This window comes from Carassius auratus, chromosome 16 (genome assembly GCF_003368295.1).
Source record: "Carassius auratus strain Wakin chromosome 16, ASM336829v1, whole genome shotgun sequence".
NCBI classification, from domain to species: Eukaryota; Metazoa; Chordata; class Actinopteri; order Cypriniformes; family Cyprinidae; genus Carassius; species Carassius auratus.
Genome location: NC_039258.1, coordinates 4474737 through 4487171, shown reverse-complemented (window position 1 = coordinate 4487171; position 12435 = coordinate 4474737). Strand labels below are relative to the sequence as shown.

Below are 12435 nucleotides of genomic sequence, written 5' to 3'. Positions count from 1 at the left end.
TTATATAGAATATAGTTAACAAACTGCATTCTGGAAAACTACTTTTAGTAGCATGGTACTATTTCATTTTGAGCATACAGGCATTGTTTGATGTAGAAAAATTAGTGCAAATGCAGTTTTGCATAGCGACATTCTTTGGCTTGGTTTCAAAACCTAGTAAGCTGCGTTTCTAGTAAGAATCCTAACAGAACCTCAGCAGTGACTTGGATTTGTAATGTGTGTGTCAAAGGAATAGTGGTTAAAGGGTTAGTTCACCACAAAAATGAAAATTCATTCAATTCTACACAAATTAAGATATTTTTAATCAAATCTGAGAGCTCTCTGACCCTCCGTAGACAGCAATGCAACTGCAATGTTCCCAGCTCCAGAAACATAGCAAGGACATATGTAAAATAGTCCATCCTTCTCCCTGAGTTGGAGAGCACCCCAGAACGTAATCAACACAATCAGCATTACGTTCAGCATGTGCACGCTTTCGCTGAACGTAATCAGCTTTGTTTGCGTTCAGTAGACAGTGCACGAATGCTAAACGTAATTATGGGATCGCCTTCTCCACAAAGGATACATGCTGTTCTGTATCAAAATGTGGTTGATTTAAAAAATAACAATAATTAGTTTTACTTAAAAAGTAAGTAATATTGGATTAAACGTGAATTTATTTTCAAGGAAAGAGTCTGAAATTGAGTATTCGTGGAAAACATACTCAACATAATCAACTTCGAAAGTTCCTAACACGTGCTGTACAAGTGTAAGTCTTCCTGCTTGACAGCGTCTCACTTAAACAGTCTGATTGTGCTGTGTTCTGTGTGTAGGTCCACTAGATGGAGGTCTGGAGGAGGAAGAGGAGGAGTGCATAACAGACGCAAATGAGCTCACTGCTAAAGAGGAGTTTTCAGTGGAGGAAAACTTTCCTGCTGACTTTGAGCCAGACAACCTCACCTGTGAGGACATGGAGTACTTCTGCAGCAAAGGTCAGATATTCCTGGCGCTTCTATCATATATAGCACAACCTCTCATGTAGAAGATCTATTATCCAAGGAATTGTTTAGATATTCATCACAGAGCATATCCTAGTGAAATGAATTGTAACATTCGAAGAAATTGAGATTTGCTAATTGATTCCCAGCTGAAGTCTGACTCTGAGGCGTCTCTGATCACCGGTTTGATGGTTTGATGACAGTTTTAAACCAAAGCTTAAACACACACTGTTTTGGCTGGGCTCGTAGAGGCGCGGGAAACTCTCCAGAAACCTCTGTGTCCAGGTTTGGTTAGGCTACCCTTTGATATCCGATTCTCACTATGTACCTGAAAACTGGAGTTTGATCTAGGAAATGGCAACCAGTGTGCTGGCTAACCTTTAGTCATGTTCTAGCCAGGATTTACCATGGGAAATGAAACACACTTGAGCTTTTATCGCTTAAAGGCATAGCTCATCCAAAAATTCACATTCTGTTCTCATTTGCTCACCTTTATGTTGTTCCAAACCCGTATGCCTTTATACCTACACATAATGAGATGTTTAGCAGAATGTTGACACTGCTCTTTTTCATACTACAAAAAAGGATTGGTAGAAAATGAAAAGAAGAAAACATGACTTATATGCTATAAGTCTTTTAAAGGCATACTCGTTGGTTCCTGTCTGTCTCATGATCAGTATTAATGTTAAACATGATTCGATGCATCTTGAGACTTTACAGTTGTAGTGGAGGGGTCAGTTTTCAAGACTTCATTTATGGTGTTCAAATGAGATAATTCAGACTGCAATGTACTGCCATTCAAATGTCTAAATAATGTAGTTTTTGTTCAACAAAGATGCATTAAAATGATCAGAAATGACATTAAAGCAATTTATAATGTTACAAAATATTTTAATTTGAGCAAATTGTGTTATGTTCTGAAGTTTGTATTCATCAAAAAGAATGTAAGTTTCCACAAAAATTAATAAGCTGAACTATTTTCAGTATAAAACTTAAAAACATTTTTAGCAGCATAGCAGCATATTAGATGATTTCCGAAGGATCATGTGACACTGAAGACTTAAGTAATGATGCTGAAAATTCAGCTTTGCATCACAGGAATTAACTACATCTTTGTTAAAAAACAAAACAGTTATTTTAAATTGTAATAATATTTCACAATATATTACTGTTTACTGTAGGTTTGACAAATAAATGCAGCCTTTGTGAGACTTCTTTAAAAAAGCATGAAAATCTTGCAGACACAAAAACTTGTGACACACATGTTGATAGTTAGCATTTGGTTAAATAACACATTATTTGTTAAGTATGTACAATTGTACAGCACGCTTGAAATGTGTTAATTAAGCATTTGCATCTGTGTTTGGCTGGGTGTTTTGGGCTTGATGTCTGTCTTATGCAAGTTCAGTAAGTTTATGCCTATGATCTTTCGATTCATTTTATGTATTGGTCACACCTCACTGATTTACAGTGTGTTTTAGTTCAAAGTTGTGAGTATGTCTGGACCCCCAGCACACCCCTCAAGAAACCTTTCCCAGGGTTCCCAGTTCTTCTTTTACTGTTCATTGAGAGGAATCTGACTGAGTTGGTGCTTTGAATGTCCCTCTGCCTCAAACAGAAATGTTTTTAAATTACATTTCTTTTAAAACCCACGTTGCCCAGAGGGATTTCATACAAGCTTTGTCTTTGAGGAGCAGAATCTTTTTATGTCTTGCACAAGGTGGGCTCCGTTTTAATGATTTTCCTTTTGTATACCCCTAAAGGTATAACAGGCATGACATGTGTGAACCTTAGAACTATATTTTGTTTCAGGGTCAAATGAAAATCTTCATATGTGCTGTTGTTTCCTGCTGCTTGATTGAATGTGCTTGAAGAGAAGGCCTGCTGATGAATACAGTTTTACTTTGTTTTGTTTGTGGAGCTTTAATTCAGATTCTCAAGGGATAAAATACTGTATTGAGATGCTAAATTCAATAACTATCACTAAAAGATCCCAAGGTCATTTCTTCTATTTAGAAATTAATTAGTAATAATGTAAAGAATTCACATATACTGTAGTAGATGTCTTTATAAATGTGTTGTTTTCAAGTGAACTGGTGGGATTCATAATAGAAGCGCTTTGAAATCTAGAGATTCAATATAAGTATTCAAATGAGCTCTTAAATTACAAAAATAATTAGTAGGTTTTTACATATTATTAATTTTTGCCCTTTTTGTTTCTTTTTATTTGTTTATTTATTGTATGTTTCTTATTTTATTTTCTATCTTTTTTACTTGTGTTTATTTTTTAATTACTGCATACTAAAAATACGAAAAGTACTATGTTTTTTGGACATGGTATTATTTTAAGCATTTCATAGTATTTTGGAATATCCATCATTCCCATGGTAAACATTTAAGTACCATGGTAACATTTTGTAAGGCTTGGACCAAAGCAGTTTCTGAGTATGTACTGCACTTCTCAAAGCCATTTGATGGCCTCTTTTGTCTCACGCGCCACCATGTTTTAGCAAATCTCCTCTCTTAAGATTCCTTTGAAGTTTTTTGATGGCTTTGCTAAAATGAAGACCAACAGTGGTCCAAACTTTCAACTCTTTAACTTCAGAGTTGCTTAAATAATCTTCCCGTCGTCATACGCGAGGGGTTTGCGTCAGATTTCTCAAGCTCCCTATCAGCTGCAATTCGGCTCTTAAGTCTTCTGTGTCCTCGAATTCTTCGGACAAGATCCCATGCTCTTCCTGTTAACGCACAGTACAAGCTCATCAGGTGCATTAATTTCCCCCTGATCCTCTGCTCAATTAGATCTCTTTAAAGCGCATTTAGCCTAGCGTCTGAGTGGCTTAAATTCACTCCACTTACGCAGAAGTGCTATGAATTGAAGGCGAACGCAATCCTGGTGGCATTAAACGGTTTATGTGTGTTATTCCTCAGCTATAAAATGGCAGAGAGGGTTCTCTTGATTAAGTAAACCCTCTCAAATGAGATGGCGAGCTGTAATTAGCCCAAGCGGAGTCAAACGTCGGAGCTTTAAAAAGCAGTCACTCATCCCTGGGCCTTTATCTGTTCTGGAGAATAAGGTCTCCTGTGTGAAGTTCCTTGCTGGCAAGCAGTTGCTCCATGGCTGGCTCGTAATTCATTGGTCATGTATCTTTGACGGCATTTTCAGACAACTAGCTTGTCAGGAGAACCTAAAACCTCCATTAAAAGTTTCATCCTATAATAGGTATTAAAAAGCTGTCTGAACAAAAAGAGGAATCGCCCGTCTTCATTAACTCACCAAGCCCTTATTAACTTTGATCGGACGACGGTGAAGGAGCAAAGAAGCTTAAATTCACAGAGGTCAGCTTGTTGGATGCCAACAAAGTCTCACCCATTTGCTTGAGTCTGAATCTGTTGCTCCTTAAAGCTCATGGTTTGAAATGGAATTAACCAGAATGGTTAAAAGTAATCAGAATTGGTAAATGCCTCACGATTCCCACATGGGCTGAAGATCCAGACATGCTCATCACCTTATCATAAAGTTTTTTTTTTTTTTTTTTTTTTTTTAGGACCCTTTAAAGTTTTCATTAACAATTCTTTTGAGGAAAAAAAAAACCTTAAAAAGACCTCACAAGTCTGTTGACTTCCACTGATTTGTAATCATTGATTCACTAAAAAGAATCGGTTCAAAAGAATCATTCACTTGGAATTGGATAACACTGGTCACACTGTATGTTTCTACACTCTTAAAAATAAAGGTGCTTCACGATGCCATAGAAGAACAGTTCTTTGTGCGAAAGAAGGTTCTTCAGATTACAAAAAGGTATAAAAGAGATGGTTTTTTAAAGAACCGTTGACTGAATGGTTTATTGTGGAACCAAAAATGGTTCTTCTATGGCATCGCTTGAAGAACCTTCTGAGGCACCTTTATTTTTTAGAGTGTGCAACAAGAACAGACATGTAATGAAAGCATTATGTTTTCTTTATTTTTATTGAACAAGTGATCTAATTTTTAGTAATCTGATTACACTTGTTGCTCTGTACTGTAAGTTTTATGATGTTCCTTTTGCAGTGTATTGCACAATCAAGCAGCATTACAGTACATCATAAAAGTATATTATTGTCTTTATTTTATTTAATCTAACTGGATAAGAACCTGTGTTTTTATTCTTACTGTACGTGTTTAATTCGCTATATAATTACTGCACACTGCATTTTTTCAGTAATCGATGTTCCTTCTGCATTAGCAGTTTATTATACTTTATACATACATTTCTGTGTTTTTTAAATCAAACCGTGTTATAATTGTTTCTTTATTCATAAGTATTTGATTCGCTGTAAAGAAGTGGCTCATAATAGTCATTTGTTCAGTAATCGGATTGCACTTGTTGCGCTGTCCTGTATGTCTCCACAATGTTCTGTGTGTGCCTTGATATATTCAAGAACTATTCATTTTATTTCTGTATATCTTTATTTCCTTGAATATATGTACTTACAGTGTCTATGACTCTTCAGCACACTGTAGCTTGAATGTTCAATGTCCAGCACCAATATCTGTACACTATACACTCTGATGACATCATTCATAACACTGTGAAAAACCACACACAAAAACACATCATGCATTATGATCAGTAAATCTTTTTGAAGCGTCGACTCTTTGCACATCACTCAATCCAATTCCCAGCAGCCTCTGTGGAACCAAATACCCTGAAACAGCAGAGGGGTTCCTCTCTATGCCGACCCTAAACTGTTTGGAGAGGGTCTCGGCTTCAGTGGCATCGTTGCGCACTCATGTACCATGAAATGATTGAGACGCTTCCGTCAATGGCTTCATACGAAATGGTTTCGAAACAGCAGAGCGCACTGTGAAATGAAGTCCCTGCCGATGAATAAAGTGAGTCTAGCGCACAAACGTGAATAAACATGAAACCTGAGGCCTGTCGGAAAAAGATGGACCTCCTTATTTGAAATGGAAGATGGAGGGAAATAAAGAGGGAAGAAAGCACCCCTGATAGTCCAGAGAGACAACCTTGTTGTCTCCTTGACAGCTGAAGCAGCCCCCCCCCAAACAACTTCCTTTTCACGGTCAATTTCACATTTATGGGCGCCGCGCTTGTGAACAAGTTTCAAACTGAAATTTACAAGACCGCTGTCACACTCGCTGCTATAATTGTGAGAATGCTGGTGTTATATATATATATATATATATATATATTTTTTTTTATTTTTTTTTTGTAGTTTTACAGAAATTGTGAAATTCGACCTTGCTTCCGTGTTTTTCCATTCTTGTAAATGTTTCTTTTTGGGAGCTGCTGAGTTGGTCTGCTTTTTTAAACCGATAGAGAATGCTGGCTTCAAGAAATCTCAAGAAAGCTGCAGAATAAACATGTTCAATATGAATTAATTGATCTTAATGACAGCATTGAGATTCCATTCTGCTCTGATCGTATCACAGCCGAGAAAGACTTGAATAATTATGAGTCGTTTTAGCCCGTAGCAAGGTGCCACTTCCGAACAAATCCTTTGAATTCAGGCGGCCAGAAAACAGTGCGCAGTAGAATTAATTACGCTCTTCTTTGTGCCGATTCCTCGCTAATCGGGATCTTCAGCTGCAGAAAGATCTATTCAATACATTTCTCCCGCCACTGATGGTAAAGCGAGGAGAATATGGGAAAATGCTCATTTGCGCAGCGATAAAATGAAAGACACATCCCTTTAGCCCTGTTTGACTCTGTGCAGGAAATCATTCATTAATGTTTGTTAAGTATGACAATCTAGCCAGGCCAGATCTACATACTCCAGACGGCATCGCATGGAGAGATAACGCAGGCCAGCAGCAGCCAGAAGAGAGCACAGCCAGTTCCTGTAATGATGGGGAATTTATGGGCCTTTAAAGAGATAGTGCCGAGGCCTTCCACTAATCACAGACTCCACCGGGGTGCTGGGTGGGATTTTTTTTGCTGGGTTATTTTCCTTTTTTCTTGTCCGTACTGGAGGCATTTGAATTTTTTTGTAATCAGCTTCCGAGAGCTGCATGCCTCTGCAGATTATCGTGTGGAAAAGCGAAACTGCGGACTTTGTTTGAGTATTTGTTGTACAGCTGTCTCTAGTTTTTACAGGGAAATCTGTTTATTTAACAGCAGTTCACTTTATAAAGTCCTCAATTACCACTGCTTTAAATGGAGGGAAAATATTGGCTTCCTAAGTGGCCACCCATCACCAAGCATAACAAAATTAGCACTTTATCTTCAAAACACACAGGATACATAATTCAAAAGTTCCCATTATTAGAAAACAATTCAACGAGGCAATTTTGGTCATGTAATAGCTAGAGCCGTTTTATTCCTTTTGCTCACACTAAGAAAGTCTTTTCACATACAGTGCACTCAGAGCGGACAGAAATGGGTAAATTGCTAACAACATACACATTCAGCTTTAATGAAAAATAATTGTTGTACACTTGATAAATGGATACCCAAAACCTTTATAACAAAAAGTACTGTGGTGGTTTAGATTAATATCATCAGATACTTTTAATCATTTATTTAAATTAATGTGTACTACAAATTTGATGTAATGCTTATTATTATTATTATTATTAATAGGTGGGTGAAAAAATATATAAAATATTACAGCAAAAAAAAAATTACCATGGTAGCGTGTCAAAATGATGAACAAAAAAAAAAATACCATATATTTGGTGCAAAATAGTATATGCAGGGATATGATTGTTGAAATAGTTTTTTTCAGTGGGAGCAATAAACAATATTTATTATATTTAGGCTATTATTTTAGCCACATTGTTGTTCCATTAATATACTAATATATATATATATATATATATATATATATATATATATATATATATATATATATATATATATATATATATATATATATATATAATTTCATTTATTTATTTTATCTTTTGCATATTGAAAGTTTTTTTTTTTTACTTTATTTTTTTATCTGCACATATATTGTGTTTATAGGTAAATCTTTTTGGGGACGTCTGTGCATGTGTGGTCATTCACAATCTATAGTATTTGTCTATTTGATCTTTCTGGTAGTCTCTCTCAGTTTGTTGGGATTAGAAAGCTCAGATCTCCTTAAAATCACCCTCACCAGATTGACATTTTCAAGGGCTTCCTTGGTAGAACAATGCTGAGAGGAAGAGAAAAGCCAATATGACTTTGTGTCTACCTTGCTGCAGGAGCTGTTTGTGTAAATCGCCTATAAGCTTATTGACCCGCATGCATGTCACTGCCATTAGACAGAACAGAGAAGCTGCGATCTGACTGGCTGATTTCTCACTAACTCTATCCTAATGTCTGACATATGCATGCATGGTTGAACGCACGCATGCAAACAACATCTTGGCGCCCAGATCAACCTCTTACTCTTTTTCTTTTTTAAATCAGTGAGCAGAAGGGCTGTTAACCTTACGTCTGTCCCACCTCTGTTTCGAACCCTAGCGAACTGACTCTACAAAGACAGCTACCTTCCTAAGCAGCAGCCTAATTGTCAGAAGTGACTGATTTGAAACGCTTTTCACAAGCAGCTATTTATTCAACGGTCACTCACACACGTCACACAAAAGTCTTGGCAAGCTCAAAGTTAATTCCAATTGCATTATAGGCATTAGCTTGTTGCTAAGCTAATGATTCAATCCTCTAATTAACATAAAAACATCCAGCACACATAAATATTGGATTAAAGGCTGTATCTTAATTAGTACTTCCATCCATTAAAGATAGTTTTAGATAGAAAGAATATACTTTTTATGTGTTTTAAAAATAATGTGAATAGTGCCTTTCTCCTTCTGATCTAGTTTTTTTAATGTTCCTCCATGTTCCTGAAAGAAACTTCATCAAGCGGCTGTGACACTTGTTCCCTGCGAGGTTGCCTGGGCGATTGTGTTTAAAATGCATTGCAAACGTGTTAGATAGAAGGCAGAAAATCCTTAATCACTGCTTAATTAACGAATCATCTTGTAGCTTCATTTCCTGAGCAGTAATTAAACAGTTCCGAGACGTTTCGTTACAGGGCTTAACATGTTCGCCGGAGATCAAGGTAGAGCCTTTAATGTTATCTCGCTGCCTTCCCAAACTCGCTACACTGGAAAGGAACTGTTGATATTGCCTTTTGTTATCCTTATGGTAATGCTCAATGAGTATGCTAAGGAGCTTCTCAAGACCTGACAATACAAATAGGGAGGCACTTTTTAGCAGGAGAGTGAGGAGGACAGAATGGATAAAAAAAAGCTGAGCCCTAGCAGGAACTTGGATTCAGGAAAAATAGGTCAGAATGACCTCATGTGCAGTAAGTAGGGCAGCGTGGCCCTCTCCTCTCGCCCGGGTGTGCAGAGGCAAGCAAGAAGCTGCGATCCTTTTGGCCATGTTTACTGCCTGCCTTTGAAGTGAACCACGTCTTAACTGGCTTAAACACACCGTGGCGAGAGAATTTGATCTTTAGATTAACCCATCCGGATGGACCAGTGTGTGTTGAGGACCATGGTGAAGGCCGTTCCGCCGCGTTAGAGGGTCACAGAGACACTGCCACAAAGTATCTGTACTCAGACTGTGACTCCAGTGTGCTTTGTTGGACAAAATGATCATCTATCTATCTATCTATGAAAACAAATGGAAATGAATGAAGTACCAAGTGTCAATATAAAGTGTAGACAACAAGTTACAGCTTCTGTTAAATGTACAATCACAAATAAATTATGTATTTATTGTGTTTGTAGGGGAAGAGAATGGCAACAGAGAAACAGGAGAGACAGAGATGGAAACAGACAGTGAGAAGACCAGACACCCCCCTCTGGAGCCAGAGGAATGGGACGGTCCACGTAAGTGCATCATCTGATCATGTTCACACAGTGTTTGTTATTTAACAATATGTTGACTTATTTCCTTCTGTATGGAAGCCCTTTTCAAGCTGATAGTGATGGAACAGAAAGATCATTTGTGGCATTGGCAATAGCAACTTGCAAATCAAAAGACCTGATGGACTTTTAGTCCAAATTGGTTGACTTTGAGGTAATCTGGATGCTAGTATTCTCCCAAATGTTGACTAGTTGAACTCTTTACCAGAGATAATTTATATATCACTAAAATACTATAATAATAAATTTTTAATATCTTGATATAGTTCTTTATTTTATTATTTTTCATATTCATTTTAATTTAAATTAATGTTTAAAAAATATATATAATTTTTTTTGTCTATATAGTAATAAATAATTATATTATGTATTAATATTTAATTATTTTAATACATCAAGTTAAACTAAATTAAAATAGGAAATGTTACTTTGGCAACTACCAGATCATCTTGCACTCAGAGGTGCATCCAGAAAATGTTCAATTTTCATCTCAATTGTGAAAATGCATGTGAACAAGAATTTAAATCAGAAGTACACTATTAAAATAAATTGTCCAAAAGTTTGGAATTGATGCTATAGAAGCACCGCTTTTCTTAATGTGAAGAACATTTGAATAATATAAAGGACCTTTTGTGAGTTGAAGAGGTTCCATGGATGTTAAATGATACCATCAATTCCATTAAAGAACCTTTATTATTGAGAGTGTATAAATAAAGTCACAAGTATGAAACTAAATTATTCAACAAGTAGCTTGTTTTTAAGTTTTTAACCCCAATGGACTGGTCCATAGCCCTTCTTGGGTTAATTTTCATTACCTAGAGTCTTTCTGCACCACAAAAGCTTTCAGAAATATTAGAGAGGAAAACTTGTGCGCAGTGCCCCTCTGATATGATACTCAGTCCTGAAGGTCCAATCCAGCACACGATCATTCCTGGCCCTCCTTTAACCGTTTAGCCCATTAGCTAGCGGCCAGTAATCACTTGTAAGCGGCTCATTATGACACGTTTTAAATGAATCCATCTGGGATCAGGGGATTTCAGACGCTCAATGGCAGGACATCTAAAGATATCCTTGACAAGGCCACCCGATAGAGGTAAAACTCTCGGCTGTTTCTTAATGAGCTCTTGAATTACGAAGAGTGTATTTTTTCTAATTTATGTTGAATTGTGATGTGGTGATCTGCTTTTGATCACAGTCTCATTGTATTAACATAAAAAACAGTGACCGTGTTACTAAGGAAAGAGGCGAAATGGTGCATAACAGCATTTACTACCCTTTGTGTGCTGGTATTTTTAGCATGCTAACTACTCGGTATTCAACGGTTGGAAGTGCATGATGCAACTGCTAATATATTTTATGAAATGAGTACATTATTATATAATCTGTATTCTAATGTGTTTTGCATCTGACAATAATTATAGTTTTTTTTTCTTTTTTTTGTACAATAAAAGCATACAGTAACTAGGTGTCATTAAACTTTAAAAAAGGACACTAGATCACTACAAAACACTGTAAAATGGTCCATATTACTCATGTGTTATTTGTTATATTTTATCAAGTTTATTTGCCATTTGAGAGCTGCATTGGAGACTTTTTGTGTAAATGGTTACTTTACTAAAACGATTACATAAAATTCACTTCAGATAACATTCGAAAACTTGAAATATACCACATTAGTCGTATGTACTATATGCACAATATACTTTCATTATATGGAAAAGAGCAGCATGGATATTCTGTCAGTGTTCTCCTTTTATGTTCAACAAAAGAAAGGAGGCCATACAGGTTTGGAATGACACGAGGGTGAGAAAACGATGACAGAATTTTCATTTTCTGGATAAACCATCTCTTTAAGCTTCAGTAGAAAGCACACAACAGACGTAAAAACAGATATATTTTCTTTTCCAAGAATCTCGCCTTACCATGCAGATTTTCCCCTCGCCGTCTCTCGGTAGAAAAAAAAAATCTGTTTTATCTGTCTTTTTGCACTTCTTAAAAGTCACTTCATCAAAGTGATGGATAATACATCCAACAAGATAGCAACGGCAGCAATTACTGTTCAGCCGTGGCATCACATCGCAGAATACACAAAATATGATTCCCCTTTTAATGCATATGACCTCCAGAATTTATTGCAGGTACGTACATTTATAAGAAAGTGGATTTTGGCAAGTTGGCACCGGTGAGCCCCCTGGGGTGTGTTTTTTATACTGACAGCAAATCAGAGTTATCAGCACCTATCAGATAATGCATTTATCATTAAATTTCACATTTGCATTTCAATCTGGAAAGGAAATGAGCATTGGCGGCGTAAGATAAGAGCGGTAGGGACGATGGTAATAAACGGTCCCTGTGATCAGGCAGCCAGCAGGGCTGAGGGGGTCAGTCGCACAACGATGGGGGCAAGCGCATACAAAAAGAGGCATCATAGACCAGTTAAGGCTTTCCGGAAGAAAATGCTGAGCTTTAAACTCCTGCTTTTTTTAAAAAAAAAAGTGGAGGGGGGCTAAGCAGCCCAATGTCTCTCTGATCATCCACCCTGTAATGCTGAGAGAGAGACAAAACCCTCCCTATTTGTTTTGAATGAAT

General features: G+C 36.8%; 1 protein-coding gene across 1 annotated transcript in view; it reads left to right on the top strand.

The window, feature by feature from the left end:
• The window catches only part of LOC113115831 (zinc finger protein ZFPM2-like), a 91365-nt gene that overhangs the window by 36633 nt on the left and 42297 nt on the right, over positions 1-12435 (top strand). The window contains exons 2-3 of the mRNA XM_026283477.1: positions 813-971; positions 9709-9810. Coding sequence (XP_026139262.1) covers positions 813-971; positions 9709-9810 — 261 coding nt within the window. The remainder of the gene's footprint in view (positions 1-812; positions 972-9708; positions 9811-12435) is intronic.